At 36.8% G+C, this 25,271-nt stretch overlaps 1 protein-coding gene across 3 annotated transcripts in view; it reads right to left on the bottom strand.

Annotated features, from left to right (window-relative positions):
- Window positions 1-1,039: 1,039 nt before the first annotated feature.
- Window positions 1,040-25,271, bottom strand: part of YTHDC2 (YTH N6-methyladenosine RNA binding protein C2) — a 71,376-nt gene continuing 47,144 nt past the window's right edge. For 2 of the 3 annotated variants that reach the window (XM_047857783.1, XM_047857789.1), the window contains 7 exons: window positions 17,921-18,030; window positions 15,914-16,206; window positions 11,701-11,878; window positions 5,100-5,303; window positions 4,222-4,404; window positions 2,926-3,017; window positions 1,040-2,828 (listed from right to left, as the gene is read on the bottom strand). In XM_047857783.1, the coding sequence (XP_047713739.1) occupies window positions 2,937-3,017; window positions 4,222-4,404; window positions 5,100-5,303; window positions 11,701-11,878; window positions 15,914-16,206; window positions 17,921-18,030 (1,049 nt within the window). In that variant the 3' untranslated portion in view covers window positions 1,040-2,828; window positions 2,926-2,936. Of the gene's footprint in view, window positions 2,829-2,925; window positions 3,018-4,221; window positions 4,405-5,099; window positions 5,304-11,700; window positions 11,879-15,913; window positions 16,207-17,920; window positions 18,031-25,271 lie in introns of those variants that run through there. The other variant, XR_007152019.1, reaches the window with a different exon arrangement.

The following is a 25,271-nucleotide window of genomic DNA, read 5'->3' as shown; positions in this document are numbered from 1 at the left end:
ACAGACCGGTGGCAGCGGGGAGAGGTCAAAGAGGGAAGACAAATTTCAAGAAGCAATTTCAACAACCCAGGCAACAAGGACCGTGGCTCAGTCCAGAGTGGGTGTGACCGACGCGGGGAGAAACAGTCCAAGTTTAGATCTACTTTGAAGGTAGACCCGAGACAATTTTCTGATGGATGAGACCGAGAGAAAGAAATGCGTCAAGGATGACTGTATATTTTCTGGTCTGAGCAACCGAAAGGCTGGAACCGGCATCAGCTGAAGAGAGAACAGCTTTCAGTGGAACAGGCTGTAGGAAGGAACACTAGTTCCATTTTGAAAATGCAGCATTTGTGGTTTTAGGAGACAGTCAAGCGGAAATTTCACCCTTGGCTGGAAAGACCAAAGCACACCTGGTGGCCCTGAGCACGCTGAGTGCACTGTGTGGTCCAGTGTGTGGGGAGGAGCTGTGGAGAGTGCTGGAGCACAGCAAGCACCTGTGCCACAGGAAGCTCACACAGACTGGCAGGTGTTGTCACTTGTCGGTTACATGTGTGGTCCGAGCGGATCCAGGGGTGAAGCTCACCTGACTTAGTCCTCAAGACTTTCCCTGCTGCAGGAAGTAAGATTTTATATGGTGAAGAATGAGTCTCTGAGGACAAATTCTTAAATTCTCAAATTCGGTCTTTTCTTGAAGTACACATTTGAGATTATGCCCCCCGCCACGCCAATCTCTGCTGTAATTGGTAGAGTGAGGCTGGGGTGTTCAGTGGATATAGTGGCACATCACCAAAATGCAGTGTCCTGACTGAATGCAAGGTGAATGGCTGCGCAGTTTACCATATTCAAAAGATTTTATGTTGAACACATCTTGAGCTTTTTTTTCCATCCCCTTGTGGTAATGAGGCAAATTTTTTCAAGAAAGAGATACTGATGTGAAATCATCACCTTCTATATATCAATTTAGTATTCTTCAAGGTGTTTGAAACTCATTAATAATATCTCAAGGGATATTATTGATAAGCCCTATTATAGAGCATCAGAAATAACAAGACCTAAATAATTTAACAGAATTTCATTTAATAAGTATATTTAAAGTTCATCTCTTCCAAAAACAGCATTTTAATTACATTCAAATTGTGTTCATTTTAAATATCAACAAACTCATCATTTACATACAGGGCTAGATATTAGAAAACAGAAGGACATTAAAACAAGTTTTATTTTTTAAAAGTTCTCACTTCCAAATTTAGAATACCATAAACTGTTAAATATATACCCAAACAAAATGTATATACAGTACCAGGAGAAAAAAAACACAAGTTGCTCTAATAGGAAAAAAAAACCTGTAATACACATACAGCAGAACATAATTCACATAGGCTCAATTTACAAGTGTATCTCAAAGTATAAAACAAACCAACAAAAAGTCAGTAATGACAAACACAGGCAAAATTCACAGCTGCCATTCTAAACTACTGCACCAACACACAATACTTTCCAAGAGAAAGACGGGTTCCCAAGATCTTATGTTGACCCAGGACTTTTCACTTCTTTGTTTTCAAATGCAGAAGCAAAAAAGCCTTAAGAGTTTTCTTCTTGCCTTTAAATTAGATTCATGTTGGTTTTTCTTCAATAACCCAAATATATCATGAGAAGTGCTATCAAAGCTGTTCTATTTAGAGCTCAATAACCAAGACATTTCTTTCATTCCGTATTTCCCTATACCTCTATTTTCCTTCAAAAAGCCACTGGGGAAACTTTACAGAGTGGTGGTAAAGAGATCAAATAATCCTGAGAAGACAAGGAAACAGGAGAGCTGGCACTATCACTAGTTTACCAAAAATTACACACACACACACACACACACACACACACACACACACACACACACCCGTTTATTAAACCATAAATGCAAAACAGTAAGAAATCCAAAAACGCAAGGAGCCTGAAAAGTACTGGAAAGCAAGCAGGAGGCATGCTGAATTGTGGTGTGGCTTTCGTTTGAAAGACATACACCAACCAGGCTCCTGCTAACTGCTGGGCACTTTTTGTAACATGCACCATTTGTTTACATTTTTAACTTGTCCAAGCTGAGTTTCTCTAGCCAAAGCAGAGAGGTCGTAATTACCGTGCTCAGGTAAGAGAGGTGTGAAGGTTGTAAGATGAGAGGAGGGGGTAAGATGCAGGACCAGGAATAAAACTAAGCACTAAATCTGATCCAGTCAAAGACAGGAAAGAACCCTGATTTTCTTCAGATTTTACTGCACTTTGTAATCAAAGAAAAAAGAACATCTCTCCTTTTTTTCGTAATGTAGCTCAGGTTTAAAATGGCAGAATGAATAGTCCTTAATCAACACACACTATTTTTAAAAGAGACATTTTTAGAATTGGATTGTTTTTAATGACAAACCTTAAGAGTTATTTAGCTCTTCTAAAATGGTGCTCAGAGGTACTGATACAGGCCCTTCTTAAAAGGAAACAACTTACTTTGCATTAAAAAAATCATCAATAAGAGTTATGAGTCAGTGTTTTCAACAAACGAAATGTTTAACTTCAAATTAAGTATGTTTTTCAAGTAACTGCTGTTGTGCCAAATAGTGTTACCTGCTACTATTTTATTCAAGTATAAACATATAATTAACAAACATTACATAATCATTCTTTATGATCACTATAAAAATTTAAATTACCCTTTTCTCTTTTATATGAAGATGGTGGTTCTAAAGTAACATTAAGCCAGAAAAGACCATTCATTCATCACACACATCTATCTACACCTCAGTTTTTAGAAGTCAGTGCATTCAGTGGTTATAAGTAGGTGCAATGTTCTTCTGTAGTTAAGAGATCTGAAAGAGTTAAAAAAAAAAGGGGGGGTAAGTAATTTGAAAGATATCCTTAACAATCATAAATACTGCCAGTACTCAAAGTCAAGTATAGTGTAACCTGAGTTCAGGTCAATCAGTCGTGGTTTTTTCTCCCGACGGAAGGCGTTCCCATAACTGGAGCAACTGTTCACCAACCTGAGGCTCGAGCTCCTGGATAAATCACAAGTCACACAACAAACACCAAGGGAAATGGATTGAATTTTTTTTAATCACCAAAACCTATGCTGATAGAAATGTAAGAGAAGTACTTTGAATTTCATTTTTCTACCAGAACATGAAAAAATCATGCAACCTATGTTCAGGTTTGTGAAGTTCACTTCCAGACTTCAAGATTGTAGTTAACCCTCAAATACAGCAACTATTTGTGACAAAACGGTAAAGAGATTTCCATGGAGTTCTTCTGGAGCTTTTTACTATGTGGAAATCATGAATTTTTTTTTAAATGGAGATTTACCAAAACCACTCCACTTCAACTTTCAAAGGTTTACTGTGAAACCTAGTGTATTCGATGTTTGGGGGGGTTGTTAAGAAATTATGATGAGTATATAATATTCTTATCTTAGGAATTAGGCTTATTTCAAAATCCTTAGTATAGAATAAAAATTAAAATATTCTGATACAACTGAAAAGAATGTCATTTATAGTCCTCTTGTGATACGATGTGCATTTAAAAAGAACCCAAACACTTTTCATATGGCGATTTAAAGCGAGCCACACTGGTTTAAATAGATTATTAGCCGTGTGACCTTAGAATAATTTCTCCTATTTCTCCTACCTAAAATTGAGCTAATAAAGCAATATGCATTAAATTAAATGACCTCATGGAAAGCAGCTAGCACAGCAGTCTATATATATGTTAATTCCCATCCCCTTAACCAGCTTAAAATACATGTCAGCAGCAATGATGAAGGCAAAGCAAACATAACAGAAACAAAACAAGTCACAAAAATATAAAAAGGCTGTTTTTATATTGCATCATTAGTTAAAGGCACAAAGATGTCAGATGCTGTTGTTACCCTCAGTGAGATTACTTCAGAATTACACTCCGTTTTGATCAGAGCTTCAGTTCCTAAGACAACAGGAGCCTCCATGAAGTAACTTACGAAAAGACTTCGTCCGTAATGATGGAGAGAAGTCAAATTTACCAAATGTTAAAAAAGCAATGAGCTCTGTCAAACACCAGTACGAGCAGGTTTTTATACTAACTCTTTTACAAACCTGAGCCACTGTCTCCCGTGTGCACACAGAATATACAATTTGTACTCCTACGTCTCCCTCTCAAACGGACCACTGCATAACAGCAAAACAAAACCAAGAGACCAGAGGAAGGCAAATATGAAAGGCCACCGTATACCTGCCCGTCTCTGCTGATCTGGACCTTCTTGTTGTCGTTCCAGGGGTTAAGTAGATGGTGTGCAAACTGGAAGGGAAGACTCTCCTTCCGGACCCACTCCACCTTAAACACTCCTCCCAGTCCAGCGGAGCCCCAGTCCTGGCTCTTCTCCCTTCCTATCTCCGAAGACATCCTAGAAAATCCCTGTGGGTCAAATGAGGGCAAGGGGAAAGGTAAGGAGGATATTAAATGTCTGAATAAAATTTACCAGAGAAAGCTCTCCATTTTTTTTTCTTTAATTTTAAGGTAAAGTGTAATATAAAAACAATAGATATCTAACAAAAACAAAAAGAAGCTGTCGTTTTTTATAAAAAAGATGTATTAGCACATTTCTAGCCTTCTAACATAATTTTAGTATGAACAGATATTTTCTAAATAATGTATTAACAGCCCTAAACCCACATTTATTCCATGATAAATGGATATACTCTAACCTATAAGTTTTACTTCCAAAATATACATCAAGTCAAGATGAGTTAAGAAACATACTCAAGTTTCTGGATTGTCAATTCTAACTTGCTTGCCTATTTAAATAAACATTTTACCAAAAAAGTCAAGCTTCTCATTACTCTTAATCCACCTGAAAAACAGTAAATCTAAAGTTACCTTCAGAAGGAGAAATGGTTTATCTAAAGAGATTCTGGTAAGACAAGGAAAACAAAGGGATCCCTATTATCATTCCCCTGAAGAGGTACAATACATTCCTCATTCTGTCAAGCAAAATGCATTCTTGCATTCTGATGCAATAAAAAGCCAGGGTGGTTTTGGTTTTTGTTTTAATCTCTGTGGTCTAACCTGCAGCCAAAACAACCCCATTTTACTGGTTCAGGATGGCTCACCTGGAAATGTCCAGATCCTTGAACAGAAAATACCAAGTAAACCATGCTGCTTTCCCAAAAGGCTCGATTTAGCTTCCGCTCATTACTAGGGGTTGTAGACCAGATACCCTTCTGCTGAGAAATTTCAAGGTTTCTCAAATTGCTACTCTTCATTATGAAGTATCGAATAGGCATGTTTGGTCTTGGTGAAGGAGATTTTGAGCCCTATAAAAGAATGCATAAGTTCTTGAAAGGTAATTTGACCTTTCAAAATCAATAGGCTCCATTAAATAACATCTTCATAAACATATAAACCAAAGTATTTTACCAAATATCCAACAAGTGCAAATAGCTCCATTGTGCCTGAAAAGCTACACAAGGCTCCCTCAGAATGAGGTTACAGAGCCAAAACCAAGCACTCATTTTCAGAGCATTCAAAATCTCTTATCAAGAAGGATTGGGGATTATAAACTTTGATTTATATTCCAAATGTATTTTCAGAAACTATTTTAATACACTTTCAAAGGCTGAAAACAAAGCAAAAATTTGCTCCAGCTTCCTGCCTGGATACAGCTTCCAGGCAACAGTGCAGGGAAGGGAAACAGAATCCAGCAGTCTCAGTGAACTGCAGAGAGAGAGCCTGGAATTGAGAGGCCAGAGTTAGAATTTGCACAGCAGTGTGCTGGATATAAGAGATTTGCACAGAAGGAGAGTTCCCAAGGAACTGAAGAAGGGTACCCACAAGTTTCTGACAAGTACTGACCTGCACGTGAGTGAGAAAACATGATTTAACGCCAGGGAAAGATCCAGACAAAAGCAGTAAACTAAGTAATTCCTGGAGCTCACACGGGGTTCGGAGTATTTGATGTTCTCCCCAGCCAGAATGGAAACAACTGTTAATACATAGGGCATCAGCCCACAGAAGGCTCATGCCTTAGTACTGAAACTAAATTAGTACCAGAATAAAATCTGCTCAGGACCTGCTATAACACTTAAAAGAAGGGGCGCCTGGGTGGCTCAGTCGGTTAAGCGTCCGACTTCGGCTCAGGTCACGATCTCGCGGTCTGCGAGTTCGAGCCCCGCGTCGGGCTCTGGACTGATGGCTCAGAGCCTGGAGCCTGCTTCCGATTCTGTGTCTCCCTCTCTCTCTGCCCCTCCCCCGTTCATGCTGTGTCTCTCTCTGTCTCAAAAAAAATAAATAAACGTTAAAAAAAAATTTTTTTTAATAAAATAAAATAAAATAAAATAAAAACACTTAAAAGAAAAATCTTAAAAACATTTAACTGATTGCCACTTACTTAGTGGTATACCAGAGAGATGTCTGACACTACTGAAAGGAATACAACAAAAATCTAGCAGCCAAATGAAATTATAAGGAATGCAAAGAAACGGAGGAGAACAGATCCATAACCAGGGAAAAAATGAACCAACAGGAAAAGATTCACATCTGACAGATGATGGAATTAGGAGACAAAAAAATGTCAGAGCAGCTATTATATTCACTGTGTTCAAGAAGGTAAAGTAAACGTGCATGTGCCTTAAAGGAGAAATGGAAAGTGTTTTTTAAAGGCCCAAAGGGCATTCTAGAGATGGAGATATAATATTTAAAGTGAAAAATACATTAGAAAGAATGCACAGCAGATGAGACACTACAAATAAAAACATCAGTGAACTTGAAAACATAGCCAGAGAAACCATCTCAAATGAAACAAAGAAACCAAAAAAGAATTGAAAAAAATGAAGACAGCTTCAGTGACCTATGGTATAGTATCAAGTGGTCTTGCACTTGTATATCCCTAGTCCCAGAAAGGAGGGGGAAGCAATGAGACATAAAAAATACGTGAAGAAATAATTATCTTAATTTTTCCAAAATTGATGGAAACTATGAATACATAGATTAAATAAGAACTACAAACGGGGCACCTGGGTGCTTCAGCCAGTTAAGCTTCCGACTCCTGGTTTCAGCTCAGGTCATGATATTGCAGTTTGTGACTTCAAGTCCCATGTTGGGCTCTGTGCTGACAGTGCACAGCCTGCTTGGGATTCTCTCTCTCACTCTCCACTCTCTCTGCCTCTTCCCTTCTCTCTCTCTCTCTCTCTCAAAATAAGTAAATAAACTTAAAAAAATTAAAATTAAAAAAAGTTCTCATCATAAGAAAAAACATTAAAAAAAACTACAAATAGAAACATATCAAAATCAAATTGCTGAAAACCAGTGATAAAGAGAAAATCTTAAAAGCAGGTAGAGGAAAAAGATACATTATATACAGAGAAACATTATATACAGAGAAACAAAAATGATAGTAAACCTCCCTCAGAAACTATGTAAACGAGAAGATAATGGAGTGACATCTTTGCAGTAACAAAAGAAAACCACTGTCAACCTAGAATTATATACACAGTAAAAACAGCTTTTGGGGTGCCTGGGTGACTCAGTCGGTTAAGCTTTCAACTCTGGCTCAGGTCATGATCTCATAGTTTGTGAGCTCAAGCCCCATGTCAGGCTCTGTGCTGACAGCTCAGAGCCTGGAACCTGCTTCGGATTCTGTGTCTCCCTCGCTCTCTGCCCCTCCCCCACTCACAGTCTGTCTGTCTCTCTCTCTCTCAAAAAATGAATAAACATTACAAAAAATTTTTAAATAGCTTCCAAAAATAACAGTGAAAAATGGTTTTTCAGACAAAAGCTTAAAGAATTCATTTCCAGAATATCTGTACCAGAGAAAATGTTCAAAGAAGGTTTCCAGACGGAAGTGTATGATCCAAGATAGAAATCCTCATCAACACAAAAGAATAAAGAACACAAGAAATGGTAAATATTTAGTAAATATAAAACACATTTTTCTGACTTTTGGTACAAGATAATTTACTATGAAGTAAAAAAAAACCAATACACTGCAGCAAGTATAACAAATATACAAATAAAATGTATGAGACGAGTTACACAAAGAACTAAAGGGTAAAATAAAAATACACTGTTGCAAGGTTCTCAAACTATACCTGAGGTGGCATAAAACTAATTCAAGATATACTAGGGAAAGTTAAAAAATGGCTACAGTAGTGAATTCTACCAAACATTTAAGGAAAAAATCATATCAATCCTATGCATCTCTTGCAAAAATGAAGTAGAAAGAAAACTTCCCAAATAATCTTATGAGGCCAGCATTACCGTGATACCAAAACAATACAAAAATAACACAAGAGAACTATAGAATATCCCTCATGAACAAAGATCCCAAATTTAACAGAAGTTCTGATTAAGCAAAATCAAATCCATTAATATTTAACACTATAATATGTCATGATCCTGCGAGGTATAAACATTAGAAAAGCAGTCAACAAAACCCACTTTATTAATAGAAGAAAAAAAAATTGTGTTATCATTTCAACAGATGTAAAGACAAAAAAAGCACTGAACATAATTCAACATTTATTCCTAATAAACCCTCTCAGCAAACTAAATCCAAAAAGAAACATCCCACAGTTACATTATGATAAGTGGTGACAGATTTAATGAGGGATGGAGGTTGGGAGGGGAGGGTTGTTTTCCCTCAAAGGTCTGTTCTCAACACTGTTATTAAACATTTTACTGGAGGTTCTAGCCAGAGAGAACAGACAAGAAAAAAAATAAACAGAATCAATACTGGAAAGGAAAAAAGTGAAACTACCTTTATTAATAGATGAAATGGTTATCCATGTAGAAAGTCCTGAGAAATCTCATATAAAGCGAACAGAATTAATAAATGAAGTAAGATCACGGCATATTGGGTAAATATACAAAGGTCAAATGTACTTCTAAATCATAGCAATGAACAACTGGAAATTAAAAATTTTACAAACAGCATCAAAGATATAAAATATTTAGTGATCAACTTAACAAAAAATGTATAATACGTGAACTCTGAAATTTACAAAACACTTGTGAAAAATTAAAGAATATCAAAAGAAATGCATATATATACCACACTTAATAGATTATAAAACTAAAAACTGTTATCAATTTTCTTCAAACTGATCTACAAATTCAATGCAATTCCACTCAATACCAAAATATGTTTCTGTAGAAATTAACAAGCATTTTCTAAAGCTTATATGAAAGACCATTAGAACACCCTGAATACCAAAACAATTTTTTTATTATTTTTTGAATGTTTCTGTATTTTTGAAAGAGAGGGAGACCAAGCAGAAGAGGGGCAGAGAGAGAGGGGAGGACAGAGGATCCGAAGCAGGCTCTGTGCTGACAGCAGAGAGCCTCATGTGGGGCTCAAATTCACAAACCATGAGATCATGATCTGAACCGAAGTCGGACACTTAACCCACTCAGCCACCCAGGCCCCCCAAAACAATTTTTAAAAAGAACAAAAGAGTTGGAGAAAAAAATTAACTGGTTTCAACTTAGTATAAAGCTACTATAATCAAACTACTGTAGCAAAGGCAAAAACAGAGAAGTAGTATACAGATCAATGAAACAGGATACAGTCCAATAAATTGACTACATATTTACAGTCAATTGATTTTTGACAAAGATGCCAAGATAACTTCAATGGGAAAAGGAGAATCTTTCCAACAAATGGTGCTAGAACAATTGTATAGGCAAATGACAAATTATGATCCTTGATCCACCCATACTATAAACAAAACTTAACTCAAAACAGATCATATGCCTAAATATAAGAGCTCTCACTGTCACACTTCTAGGAGAAATACTTTGTAATCCTGAGTTAAACAAAGACGTCTTAGAACACAAAAAATATGAACCATAATAGAAAAATAGATGACATCAAAATAGAAAAAAATAGATATGGTAGACTTTATCAAAATTAAACACTTGCTCTTCAAAAGACACTGTTAAGAAAATGAATATGCAGGCACAGCCTATTAGAAAAAGCTGCAAAACATATATAATTAAGACTTGTATCTAGAAATATATTTTTAAATCTTACTACTAAATAAAGAAGACAACCCATAAACAACCAAAAAAGTTGAACAATTTGAACAGCTACTCCACACCAAAGAAAATTCAGGAATGGTAAATAAGCACATAAAAAGATGCTCACCATCATTAGTCATCAGGGAAGTGCAAATTAAAAACAAAATTGGAGATCACTATATACCCACTAGAATGGCCAACAGTAAAGAGATTACTATTGTCAAGAATATGGAGTAAATGGGACTCTCAATAGATGATGGAAGGGAATAAAAAAAGTACAGCCATTTTGGAAAATGGTGGGGATAGCTTCTTGTAAAGATAAACGTATACTTAACCATACAACCCAACAATCCTATTCCTGGGTATTTACCCAAGAATAGAAACCATACGTACACACAACAACTTGCCCTCAAATATTATAGCAGCTTTATTCACAACAGCCCAAAAGTGGAAACAATCCAAATGTCCATCAACGGGTGAATGGATAAACATTCTATGGGTATGAGCCAAAGAGTGGAATACGATTCAGCAATAAGAAGTAATAAACTAATAATACACTGAATAATTTGGATGAATTTCAAAAGTGAAATAATTCAGTCACAAAAAATTACATGCATAGGATTCCATTTACAGCAAATTCCAGAAAAGGCAAAACTCTAGGGACAGAGAGCAGTTCAGTTCAGTGGTTGTCATGATCCAAGGGTGATGAGAATGTTCTGTACCTGGCTGTGATACAGTTACATAATTATATACATTTGTCAAAATTCACTGAATTGTACAGTTTAAAGTGGTGAATTTTACTGTGCGTATCTAAATAAAGGTATTTTAAAATAAAAACCTCAAAACCTAAGAATGCAAATCCACAAAAAACATTTTATTTTCCTCTTATTTAACAAAAGTGTTTCAGCAGATATTTTCCTCACCAGAACACAACATATAGCTAAATAACCCTAATGAAATACTTACTCAGTACCAACAGGAGAAATAAAAGTAACATATTCTAAACATTTGAAATCATTTGTATTACAAATTTTTTAAAAGATACATAGTTCTCAATTCCCTACCAACATCTATCTTCCTAAACCCATCCTGTCTTGTATTTTTTTAATATAACCACTGAATTGGAAAAATCAATAACTGAAAAAAAAAACTAATTTGAGACCATCTTTTTAATTTTTTTTAATTTTTTTTTTCAACGTTTATTTATTTTTGGGACAGAGAGAGACAGAGCATGAACGGGGGAGGGGCAGAGAGAGAGGGAGACACAGAATCGGAAACAGGCTCCAGGCTCTGAGCCATCAGCCCAGAGCCCGACGCGGGGCTCGAACTCACAGACCTTGAGATCGTGACCTGGCTGAAGTCGGACGCTCAACTGACTGCGCCACCCAGGCGCCCCGAGACCATCTTTTTAACAAAAAAGGTTCTAATGATACAGAAAGGAAATAACAGATGGCTGAGTTATGGCATATAACTCGGTAAATGATCAGTTTTAAAACATCCCAAGATGGTAACAACGAGAAATGTTTGGCAAGCAAGAAAGACTAAAAAATTTACTCAAGGTGTTTCAAGTTTACCAGATTCAATTTATATCAAGAACAAAGACCATGATGAGTAACTGAAAAGTAGAACTGTTCTATAATTTTGCTTAAATCTGCAACATTAGATGTGCTAGGGATCAACTTGTGGATACCCTACCTTTCCTGAGGGTGGAGGAGAAGGGCTGGCACAAGGACTCGGGTAACTACTGCTGTCTGTAGATTTCACAGAAGACTGATCCGATCGGTCATCAGTGCTTCGTTTAGGATGTAAAATTCCTCTATCTTTGTACTTCTGAGGTGGGTGTAGTGCTGGAGATGGAGATTTCATCAATACTCTTGAGTGAGAAGGAGGAAGCAAAGATCAGTTACATACAAGCTCGTGATTGAAAGCAGATGCCATTTCAAACCAGTTTCAGGGGCGTTATGATTTACGGAATAGTATTTAAAAAGGGAATTTCATTCTTCTCTTACATTTTTTTTTAATTTTTATTTTTGAGAGACAGAAAGACAGCACAAGTGGGGTAGGGGCAGAGAGAGACACACACACAGAATCCACAGCAGGTTCCAGGCTCAGAGCTGTCAGCACAGAGCCTGACACGGGGCACGAACTCACAAACCATAAGATCATGACCTGAGCCGAAGTCGGACGCTTAACTGACTGAGCCACCCAGGTGCCCCCTCATACATTTAGAAGTTTAATACCATCAGGGACATTAAGGGACACTTACAAAAAGAGGTAAAAATATATTTATTAGCGATCTACAGAAGTCCTTAATGTTAACAAATACTCAAAGTATGATTTCCCTTATAAAATTCCTAGCCTCTTGTATGATGGTTTAGGAAAAGAGGTCTTTAACATTCCTGGCAGTCAGGAATTTTATAATTTTTCTAAAAGTATATGTCTTTGTGGAATAACCAGACATAAAAAAGAAAAGATATTATTGAGTATGTACTAAAGTCATTCAATAGTAAAGTCCACAGCACCACCTATAAATTATACTTGTCAAAATACTGGATTTAATCAAGCCGTGAGAGCTAACTGCCAGTTTACACAAAATATATATGGTATGGCAACAAATAATGCCAAGAAGAAACAGACAAATCCAGAATGTGGTACACCTCACAGTATCACCACCCCACTTTCTTCAAAAAAGTCGAGAGGACCTGCTCTGGATCATGAGAGACTCAAGACACATGACGCCCTGAGAAATGCATGAGCCATTTTACTGGGACTGATCATTGGAATTCGATTATGTAGGAAAAATTCCTCTATTTTTAAGAGATGCATATTTAAATATGGAAGGGTAAGATGACATGATATGTGGGATTTATTTTAAAATATCTAAACCAGAAGCATTTGGGTGGCTCAGTCAGTGACTTTGGCTCAGGTCATGATCTCACAGCTCATGAGTTCGAGCCCCACCTTGGGCTCTGTGCTGACAGCTCAGAGCCTGGAGCCTACTTCGGATTCTGTGTCTCCGTCTCTCTCTGCCCCTCCCCTGCTCCTGCTCTGGCTCTCTCTCTCAAAATAAAAATTAAAAAATTTACAAAACTTTTTTAAAAAAGTAAATAAAATATGTAAACAAACAAAAAAAGCAGGAGAGAACAAAGAAAATTTGGTTAGATACGGATATGGAGTTCATTACGGTATATCATTTAGTTTGCTGTGTTAAATAATATTTATAATAAGCGTTTAAAACAAAAAACGATGTGTTCAATAATTCATAAGCTTCCAGAGAGTCTTGTAATTAATAATTACTCTTCCTTCAAGACAAGTTAAAATAGCTTATCCCCACAATTCGCCCCTGCTTCAATCAGTATCTTTAATCCAGGATTATTTCTTTCACAAATGAAATAAAATAGCTAAAGCCTAAAGGTATTAACAAAAGAATATATAAGGAATGCACATCTGAATCATCAACAACTTAAGAAGTATAAAAAACAACCTTTCAGGGTTTTTTTCCTTCATGAATTGATGTCCAATGCATTATCTAAATTCAACCCCTAAAATCCCATCGTTCCCACCCTAGAACCTCAGAGACCTGAAAATTAGGCAAAAGAACTTAACGACGGTAAAACCGGGACTCAAACTCACAAACCATTAAGATCATGACCTGAGCCAGAACTGAGTTGGATGCTTAACGAAATGAGCAACTGAGGCACCCTAAAATGTTTTTATTTAAAGAAATTATGAGGGCGCCTGGGTGGCTCAGTTGGTTGAGCGTCCGATTCTTGGTTTTGGCTCAGGTCATGATCTCACAGTTTGTGAGTTCAAGCCCCACATCGGGCTCACGCTGTCAGAAAGAAGCCTGCTTGGGATTCTCTCTCCCTCTCTTTCTGCCCCTCCCCTGCTCGTGCTCTCTCTTTCTCAAAACAAATAAACTTAAAAAAATTTTTTAATTAAAAAAAAATTATGTACCATATATCTTGCCAATGTACAGTGAAAACATGAACTACAGATACTTTTTCTCTAAGAAGTAATCTCACAGACTGTAATTTCTCCTTTCAAGTATAAATTTTCCTAAGAGTCCTCATTCTTTTCCCCACCAAATATATCAACTTCAAGGCATTATCTATCAATAACACCAAAAGCCCGAAAGTAGATGAAGTTCTGTATCTCCCTGTTCAACAGGTAAGAATGAAGAGTGCCAGACTACAACTTGTAAGGAAATGCAAATGGTATCACAGGTGAAAAACTGAATTTATAAGACAAACAATATCTGAATTGTAACTAATATTACACTTTATAATTTTAATTGTATTAAATTTATTTTACTAAATAAGCATGTATTACTTTTATTGAGAAACAAGTAGCCTTTCTCCTAAAAATGTGTGTGCATGTGTGTATATATGAATATATAGGCACACACGTATATACATCTGTATGTATACACACAGACCCACATATACACAACACACAGAGTCTCTACGAACCTAACATATTTTTATAGATGGGCCTAGGAATAACACTACCACCTAGCAATGTCTATGGAAATCTATTCCCATATTCTAAACCATTTTTCGAGTAAGCTTTTAGATCGATATTTCCAAAAAATGGGCATTCTCTAAGAAGAAAATGTGCTTTTCACTCTTCTATCGCTCAGGAGGGCCTACATCAGAGAGAAACATTCAGGAACGCACATGATGAAAAGGTTTTCTTGGCAAACGACTGAATTATTCCTCAAATGCAATATGTGAAGAACTTGGAAACCAGTACGAATTACTTCTCTGTAATTCAAGTCTGACCTAATGAAGCCTTATGCTTCATTCAAATGTGCAAATCTGACCAAAAGAAAGTACTAACAGCCCCATTCAATCCTTACAAAACAGTAAACATCATGTATCTTTTATGTTTCCACTGTTCTATTTTTCTTTTTAACAATGAAATATTCTTACTACACAGACTTTCTACCAGTACTGCCGAAACTAGCATCACAGGCAAGAATGTCGTGTTCATTATCAATTCTAACAGGGTAAAAAAAATTCTAAACTGATATAAAGAAATTCTGATTCTTATAAAATATAAATTTTATTCTAACAAATGGGTTTTTTTTTTACACAACAAATATTTCTGAATCATGGCCAATGATTCATTATAACCACTATTATATCATCATAATATGTTTTTTGATAAATAATTCAATATAAGAACTCTCTTATTAATAATAATCATATAGTAAATAAAAATACCATGTATAATTGCTCAATGTTAGAAAGAAAAGAAGAACCTGGCTAAACTGTAATAGATTTTGCCACTAGAGTAAATTTGTTTACTTCTGTATCATATGTCTCTGCTGGATAAAATAAAAACTCTTTGAAGGAAGAGCTCTTGTCTGTTTGGTACACTGCTATCTCTCTTACACCAAGAACAACACACATTCATGTGTCACTGAGAAAGTGAATGAATAATTGATCTTCTGTAGGAATACTAGTCAGCACTACTGATACCCAAGTAAGACTTGTGAAGAGGCTGTTCTTTTAAATGGCCATAACCCATACTTCTTGCTATAAGACATATGCGAAAGATGTTGCTTGCCATGTACCAACTAAAATACAGAATTTTAATATACTGCTATCTTTTTAACAGACCCTAAATCTGTGAAGTCTTGAAATTAAACATTTTTAGTCTTTCCCAATAAAAAATTTCCTTATTAAATGACTCACAGATACCAGTAGCTTAAAATCCCTCATATTATCTTACTACTTACAAGAGCTATGTTTGAAAAGTAAAACACTCTTCACATTTTATTGTAACCTTTTACGTACACTCTAAGCAATTTTTAAATATTATTAAAACATCTGATTCTATGAGAAATAACTCATTTTCCTGGAGAAAATGTCCCCGTTTTGATAAAATGTTATAAATGTACCTTTCTGCAGTAGCAGACTCATCAGAAAATTCAGTATCTGCGGAAGTTTTCCTGCTATTATTGGACCTCCAAGATGATGCCAAAGGAAGTTCTTCTGAAGACATAGGCCTTGGCCTCTGGCCTATCCCAGACGGCTGCTGTAAACCTGCACACTGTTCCTCAGTGCTTAAAACAGCTATAATTGCTCTTATGGTAGCTTCATCAACTTGAGACCAAGGTTTGGATGGAGCTCTCATTCGGCGTAAAAATAAGCTGTGCCACTTCTGTCTGAGCTGCAGCAATAAACTGGCTGCCTGTAATGAAAGTTCAAACAGGTACAAGCAAAATGTATACCCTACTTGCGAGACACCCATTTACTAGTTAAAGGCTGCAACTGTTTCCAAAGAACACTCTGCAACTTGTAAGGAGTTAATGTATTCTAAGGTATTACATTTTATGTAATTTACTGTTAATTTCATTCTTTTTGTTGCCCGAATGAGATAAAAATTCTTATTTACCATATTGGAGGCACTAGAGACACAAAATCAAATGAAACAGTCCGATGGAAGAGACGGTAAACAATGTGTGGCAGAGTGTGATTAAAACTGGAAATGGTAACAGCACAGTAAATGAAGAAAAATACATTTAGTTCCATTCGTGCTTTAGTGCCTACAGAACATCCAAATGATGATGCCCAGAAGGCAGCTAGATTCACAGAAAGGTTCACAGAAAGGCCTAAACTAAAAATATAGACAGACTTGGGAGTCATCAGTGCATAAGTGGTTACTGAATCTACACAGAGAGGTAAGTCCCTGGAGATTGTACAGAGACATAAAAAGAGCAGAGAAAGGCCCGGAGTAGTGGAGAACATCTAACATTTAAGGCACAGACACATAGAGAAGAGTCAGTGAAAGAACCTAAGAAGGAATGACCTCTGAAGAAAGAAGAAGAATCAGGAAAGATTCATGTCACGGTTAACTTGTGACAAAGAAGTTGGGACAGGGGTGAGGAGGAAAAATGGGGAAGGGCAGAATTATGAAAGGAAGGGTATGGACAATAAATAGTGCCCAACAGGAGAGAAAGAATGAATTCAAGGACGGCAGGCTGGCTTGGACAATGTGGGGCACGTGCTGACCTTGGCAAGTACAGTTTCAGTGAAGGGAATGGCTGGTGAAAAGGGAAGTGAGACAACTGTCGGCTGAAGTGATGAATGAACAGACAGTAAAAAAGTTAAACCTAGCCAGCTGTCAATTACTGACAGCTCAGCCGACCACATCCCCCCAAAAAAGGACATAGAATGATCTTTTAATACTAACAGTTGACAATTAGAAGTGGTTCAATGATGTAACAATCACACTGCTTCAACTTTTTCTTTGTTGTAGTTTTCAAATTGTCAATTTCTAGCTATTTAACAGATTTTAAAAGCAAAATAATCATGCTGTATCTAGTCTCAGAGTTCAAGTCTAAATGTTTATGTGAAAAATTACTGCAGCAAACTTTCAACATGGCAAAGCAACTTTAAACTCTAATTTAGCCAAATGAAATATAATCTGAAATTATATTACAACATTTCCCTTGTCTTTAAACTGTTTGGTGTAACAGAATATTGATTTAGTAGATTTCACCACTTAATGCACATTCTCCTCCTTTTCTTCCCCCAGTAATATTATTGACCAAAAATGTGCATTACTGGGGCACCTGGGTGGCTCAGTGGGTTAAGCATCGGACTTCAGCTCAGGTCATGATCTCAGTTTGTGAGTTTGAGCCCCGTGTCGGGTTCTGTGCTGACAACTCAGAGCCTGGAGCCTGCTTCAGATTCTGCCACACCAAGGCTTTTCAAATCCTCTATTAAAATAAACCCCATGGGGTATGTCAGAGAATGCATGAGGGCCCTGTGAAAACTGAAAAACAAACTATATTCTCAAGTACTAAGGGCTCAATAGTAAAGATATAATTTTCATCATGCTGTATGTCAATTCGTACTACCAGAATGAAAGAAACTTACCACACTACTGAAAAGCAACTTACCTCAGGCTCTAGTTTGAAATTGAGCCACTCATCAAGTTTCAAAGCTGCCAAATTAGCAGTGGTTCTGTCCTCCATTTCACTATCACTACTGTCATTAGGAACACCATCCGCTGTTCAAACACATATTGAACGGAAAAAATTTCACTCTTACCACCATATAGCAAAAGAAGTAAGTAAACACAGACACTGTGTATTTACACAAATGCTCCATACTAAGAGTTTGGGTATGGAGTTCTTCAAAGCCAGCAATTCACAAATTAAGTCTCAATACTTACAAAAAAGGGGGGGGGGGGAAGCAAGGCATAATCTCTATAATCTCTAATCAAAATGCAACAAAATAAAAAAGACTATAACTTAAAAATCAAAACAAAGAGCACCTGGGTGGCTCAGTCTGTTAAGCATCCAACTCATGATTTCAGCTCAGGTCATGATTTCATGGTTCATGAGTTCGAGTTCTGCACTGAGAGTGCAGAACCTGTTTGGGATTCTCCCTCTGCCTCTCTCTCTCTCTCTCTCTCTCTCTCTCTCTCTCTCTCACTCCCTCCCTCCCTCCCTCCCTCCTTCTCAAAATAAATAAACTTTTTTTTTTAATTTTTTTTCAACGTTTATTTATTTTTGGGACAGAGAGAGACAGAGCATGAACGGGGGAGGGGCAAAGAGAGAGGGAGACACAGAATCGGAAACAGGCTCCAGCTTCTGAGCCATCAGCCCAGAGCCTAACGCGGGGCTCGAACTCCCGGACCGCGAGATTGTGACCTGGCTGAAGTCGGACACTTAACTGACTGCACCATCCAGGCACCCCAGAAAATAAATAAATAAACTTAAAAAAAAATCAAAACAAAATCTTTAAATAATAACTGAATAAAGATGAAAACTAAGAATATAATTTAAAAAGGGAAGAAAACAAGAAATGCTCATGTAAATTCATAGGTTTCAATTTAAAAGAAGAAAAGGAGAAACCACACCCATAACTACATCTTAGAAAAACAGTATAAACCCCAAAGGAAACAAAAAAGGAAGAAAACAGTGAGGGGGAAAAAAACTGATATATTAGATAAAACAAAATGGCAGTAGTCAAAACTATAATCCAGTTCCTTGAAAAGACAAGGCAACCCTCTGGTAAGTTTAATAAAGGGAGAAGGAAGCTCAAATCCATATACAAAATCAGAGCTGAGAATAAGATTATAAAAATTAATACAAACTGTTTTAATCTAAGAAGATCCACTATCCATAAAAAATAATAAATTTGAAACATTCAAAGAAATCTATTCTTTTGTATGAAACAAACTGAAAAAAAAAAAGAAATTACCAAAACAAAGAACAAGAGGTAGGAAAGCCCAGACTATTTCAGGAAGAAACCAAAGGTGTCCTGAAAGAACACCAAACACAGAAATCCAGTTCATCAAGTCTCTCAAACTTTGAAGAAAACAAACAATGGCCAATTCCTTACATGAGACAAGTCTGAACTAATCCTAAAACCTGATATAAATAAATAAACAAACAAACATTTCTGAATATTCCCAACACACATACCTCACTAATGAGCAATTTTAAATAAAATGCTAGCAAAATATGAGCAATGCAGTAAGTCCTCCTTAGTCCAAGGAAGGTTTATTCTTATGATAAATATGATAGTCCCATAAGAAAATATATACAGTACAACAGCAGGCTAAATAAATTTTGATATGAACAAATATCCACAAGCTATTTAATAAATTTCAAAATGTGTTTTAAAACTTCAAAAAAAGAGAGGCGCCTGGGTGGCTCAGTTGGCTAAGCGTCCGACTTCAGCTCAGGTCACGATCTCGCGGTCCGTGAGTTTGAGCCCCACATCAGGCTCTGTGCTGACCGCTCAGAGCCTGGAGCCTGTTTCGGATTCTGTGTCTCCCTCTTTCTCTGACCCTCCCCCGTTCATGCTCTGTCTCTCTCTGTCTCAAAAATAAATAAACGTTTAAAAAAAAATTTTTTTTTTAATAAATAAATAAATAAATAAATAAATAAATAAAACTTCAAAAAAAGAACAATTCTGGAGCAACTGGATGGCTCAGTCAGTGAAGCATCCGACTCTTGATTTTGGCTCAGGTCATCACCTCTCAGTTCATGAGATCAACCCCGTGTCAGACTCTGCGCTGAGAGGATAGAGCCTGCTTGGGATTCTCTCTCTCCCTATCCTTTCCCTCTCTCTCCCCTCCCCTACTCACACGTGCTCCCTCTCAAAATACATAAGTATTTTTAAAAATTTAAATTTCAAAAGAATTCTTTTTTATTTATTTATTTTTATTTGAGAGAGAGAGAAAGAGAGAGAGGGAGAGCATGCGCAAGTTGGGGAGAGGGTCAGAGGAAGAGAGAGAGAATCTTAAGCAGACTCCATGCTCAACACAGAGCCTGACACAGGGCTCGATCCCATAACCCTGAGATCCTGACCTGAGCCGAAACCAAGAGTCAGACACTCAACCAACTGGGCCACCCAGGTGCCCCTTCTACCTTATTTTAATACAAGTACTTTCATTAAAACAAAAATTACTGTCATTATCAATATCACTTTAGAATTTAAACCTTTAAAATGCAACAAGAAAAAGCAGGCCATTAACATGGGTTCCCAAGTCATGAAAAAGAAATAAAAGGAATAAATTTTTATAACAAATTAAAAATTACCACTTAAAGGTACTCTAAGTTAATAGAAAGTCAAAAGGATTAGTAAGAGCTTAGTAAAGCAAGAGCAAATACAATATACTCTCCTGGGGGCACCTGGGTGACTCAGTCAGTTAAGTGTCCAACTTTGGCTCAGGTCATGATCTCACAGTTCAAGCCCCATGTTGGGGCTCTGTGCTGACAGCCCAGAGCCTGAAGCCTGCTTCAAATTCTGTGTCTCCCTCTCTCTGCCCCTCCCCCTCTCTCACTCTGTCTCTCAAAAATAAATAAACATTAAAAAATAAATTCTAGGGGTGCCTGGGTGGCTTGGTTGGTTAAGCGTCCGACTTTGGCTCAGGTCATGATCTCACGGTCCGTGAGTTCGAGCCCCGCGTCGGGCTCTGTGCTGACAGCTCAGAGCCTGGAGCCTGTTTCAGATTCTGTGTCTCCCTCTCTCTCTGCCCCTCCCCTGTTCATTCTCTGTCTCTCTGTGTCTCAAAAATAAATAAATGTTAAAAAAATTTAAAAAATAAAAAATAAAAAAAATAAATTTTAAATATACTCCCCTGTTACATAGTATTCCTTACTAGAAGATCAGCAGGAAAATGACACAAAGAAAACCCATTCACTGTAGTAACTCAAGAACAACAACAAAATCTTAAGAATCATCGTAAGAATATATCCAACCTTTGTAAAACTTACCAAAGAAAAGATATTGCTAAATTTAATAAAATGTGAATAGAAGAATATACTATATTCCTAGAAGCAAACTCTTAATTAAAATCACAAAAGAACTATTGGTTACAGAAAAGATTACAAAAAGATGACTACTGAATATTCATTATTAAAAATAGGAAAGATTATAAAAAATAGCTTATAACAGAAAGGCAGAGTTACAGGGAGATCCTTTGCTACCAGACATAAGAACTTACTGAAAAACAAAATTACTAAACAAGATAGCACAACACAAAGGCAAAAATTTAAAGGAACAAAATATATAGAAAGTTTAAAAATGCCAAATGTAAGATATAATAATGATAAAGATGCCAGGGGCACTTGGCTGTCTCACTTAAAAGATAGGTAACTCTTGGTCTCAGGGTTATGAGTTCGAGCCCCACACTGGATGTAGTGATTACTTAAATAAATATTTAAAAAAAAATAAAGATGGAAAATATAATATATAACAATATGCAAGCTTTCAAAAAGAAGATAAAGATTATTTAATAAATGGTACATATGAAGGGAAAGCTGAAAAATATAATAACTGAAATGAAAAATAAATTAAAGGGAATCAACATCAAGTTAGATGATGCAGAACGGATCAGCGATCTGGAAGGCAGGGTAGTAGAAATCACCCAAGCTGAACAGCAAAAACTGAAAAGAATTTCTAAAAATTAGGATAGATTAAAGGGACCGCATGGAGAGTGTCAAGCATACTAACATTTGCATTATATGAGTCTCAGAAAAGACAGTGGGGAAGTGCAGAAACTTTATTTGAAGAAACAACAGATGAAAACTTCCCTAAACTGGAGAAGGAAACAACATTCAGGTCCAGGAAGCACAAAGAGCTCCAAACAAGATAAACCCAAAGAGGTCCACCAAACATATAATTAAAACCCCAAAAAGTAAAGATAAAGAGAAAAGAATACCTTAAAGGCAGCAAGAGAAAAAAAACAATGAGTTACATACAATGGAAACTCCCTAAGGTTATCCAGCTGATTTTTCAGCAGAAACTTTGGAGACCAGAGGAATGGGCATGATATAGTCAAAGTACTGAAAAGAAGAAACTTACAACCAAGAATACTCTACCCAGCAAAATTATCTTTCAGAACTGAAGGAAAGACAAAGTTGCCCAAACAAAAGCTTAAGGAGTTAATGACCACTAAACTGGCCTTATAAGAAATGTTATAGGGATTTATTTAAGCAGAAAAGGAAAGGCTGTGATTAAAAGTAAAAGAATTATGAAAGAAAACAATCTCACTGCTGAAAGCAAACATACAGTAAAGGTAGTAGGTCAACAACTTATAAAGCTAGTATGAAGGTTAAAGAGAAGAATAGTAAAACCTACCTACCCTAATTACTTAGAAGATGTACAAAATAAAAAGATATAAAATACAGTGTCAAAAAATAAAATGTAAGGTGAGGGAATAAAAATATATTGCTTTTAGAATGTGTTCAAACTTAACCACCAATTTAAAATGCACTGCTGGGGGCGCCTGGGTGGCGCAGTCGGTTAAGCGTCCGACTCCAGCCAGGTCACGATCTCGCGGTCCGTGAGTTCGAGCCCCGTGTCGGGCTCTGGGCTGATGGCTCAGAGCCTGGAGCCTGTTTCCGATTCTGTGTCTCCCTCTCTCTCTGCCCCTCCCCCATTCATGCTCTGTCTCTCTCTGTCCCAAAAATAAATAAATGTTGAAAAAATAAAAAATAAAAAAAAAATAAAATAAAATGCACTGCTGTATACACAGGTTGTTACAGATGAACCTCATGGTAGCCACAACAAAAAACCTATAATAGATACATAAAAAATAAACAGAACGGAATCCAAATATAACACTAAAGAAAGTCATCAAATCACAAGGGAAGGGAATAAAAGATGAAAGGAACAGAGAAGAACTACAAAAACAACCAGAAAATGATTAACAACTAACATACCTATGGATAATTACTTTAAATGTAAAATGACTAAATGCTCCAAAGACAGAGGGTGGCCGAATGGATAAAAAACAAGATCCATCTAATATGCTGCCTGTAAGCGACTCACTTCAGACCTAAAGAAAGAGAAGGCCTCAAAGTGAAGGGATGGAAAAAGATATTCCATGCAAATAGAAACTGAAAAGAAAGCTAAAATACCAATAATCGTATCAGGCAAAACAGACTTCAAGACAAAGATTTGAAGAAGAGACAAAGAAGAGCCTTATAAAGGGATTAATCAAGTAAGAGAATATAACAATTGTAAATATCTAAGCAACCAACACAAAAGCATCGAAACATAGAAAGCAAGTATTACAAGATGTAAAAGGAGAAATTAACAGTCACACACGATAATGGTAGCGGAACACAGCATCCACTTCCAGCAATAGCAAATCATCCAGGCAGAAAACCAATAAGGAAACACTGGTCTCAACACATTATACTAGGTGGACTTAACAGATATATTCAGAATATTCCATCCAAACACAGCAGAACACACATTCTTTTCAAGTGCACATGAAACATTTTCCAGGATAGGTCGCATGTTAGGCCACAAACCAAGTTTCAATATTTTTAGGAAGACTTATATCATATCAAACATCCTTTCTGACCACAATGGTACAAAACTAGAAATCAATTATAAGAATAAACTGGAAAAAACACAAACACGTAAAGCCTAAGCAAAAGGCTACCAAACAAACAATGGGCCAATGAAGAAATCAAAAAAGGAAAAAAATACCTGAAGACAAATGAAAACAGAAACACAATGCTCTAAAATCTACAGGATGCAGCAAAAGCAGTTCGAAGAGGCAAGTTTACGGAAATAGAGGCGCCTAAGTCAAGAAGCAGCAAACATCTCAATCTAACCTTGTACCTAAAGGAACTAGAAAAAGAACAAAGCCCAAAGTTAGTGGAAAGAAAGAAATGATGCAGATCAGAGCAAAAATAAATGAAATAAGAGACTAAAACACAATAGAAAAGATCACTGAAACGAAGAGCTAGTTCTGTCATGAATTGTTTTTAATGTTTTTTTTTTTAACGTTTATTTTTGAGAGAGAGAGACAGAGACAGAGTGTGAGTAGGGTAGGGGCAGAGAGAGAGGGAGACGCAGAATCTGAAGCAGGCTCCAGGCTCTGAGCTGTCAGCACAGAGCCTGATGCGGGGTTCGAACTCATGGACCGCAAGACCTCAGCTGAAGTCGTATGCTTAACCACCTGCGCCATCCAGGCGCCCCTATGTTTATTTATTTTTGAGAGAGAGAGAGTGAGACAGCGCAAGTAGGGGAGGGGCAGAGAGAGGAGGACAGAGGATCTGAAGGGGGCTCTGCACTGACAGGCTGAGAGCAGCGAGCCTGATGTGGGGCTCGAACTCACAAATCACGAGATCATGACCTGAGCCAAAGTAAGATGCTTAACCAACTGAGCCACCCAGAGGCTCCCCGCTCCCGCCAGAACATTTTAAATGCATTACGCCACTTTTAAGTGATAGTATATTTTGCAGCCATTAATATAAAAGATTTTTTAAAACTTATATTCTGCATAATGAAAATAACAATGTAAAATAGCTTAAGAAATATGTAAAAATATTGGGGCGCCTGGGTGGCGCAGTCGGTTAAGCGTCCGACTTCAGCCAGGTCACGATCTCGCAGTCCGTGAGTTCGAGCCCCCCGTCGGGCTCTGGGCTGATGGCTCTGAGCCTGGAGCCTGTTTCCGATTCTGTGTCTCCTTCTCTCTCTGCCCCTCCCCCGTTCATGCTCTGTCTCTCTCTGTCCCAAAAATAAATAAACGTTGAAAAAAAAAAATTAAAAGAAATATGTAAAAATATTAAACATAATTTTTAAATAATATTAAAAAGTGTTTGTATAAGGGAAATGAGATCATGGGTCACTATTAATATTATTTCCTTAAACAATTACCTTTATTTATGTTAAACTGTTATTTAACTTTAAGTGGGAGAGAAAAGTAAACCTATCAAGATTAATCAAAAATACACAAATCAATACCAAGTTACCTTTAGAAAAATCAATTTT

The sequence above is a fragment of the Prionailurus viverrinus genome, chromosome A1 (assembly GCF_022837055.1).
Source record: "Prionailurus viverrinus isolate Anna chromosome A1, UM_Priviv_1.0, whole genome shotgun sequence".
NCBI lineage: Eukaryota > Metazoa > Chordata > Mammalia > Carnivora > Felidae > Prionailurus > Prionailurus viverrinus.
This window is presented reverse-complemented; position numbering and strand designations above follow the sequence as displayed.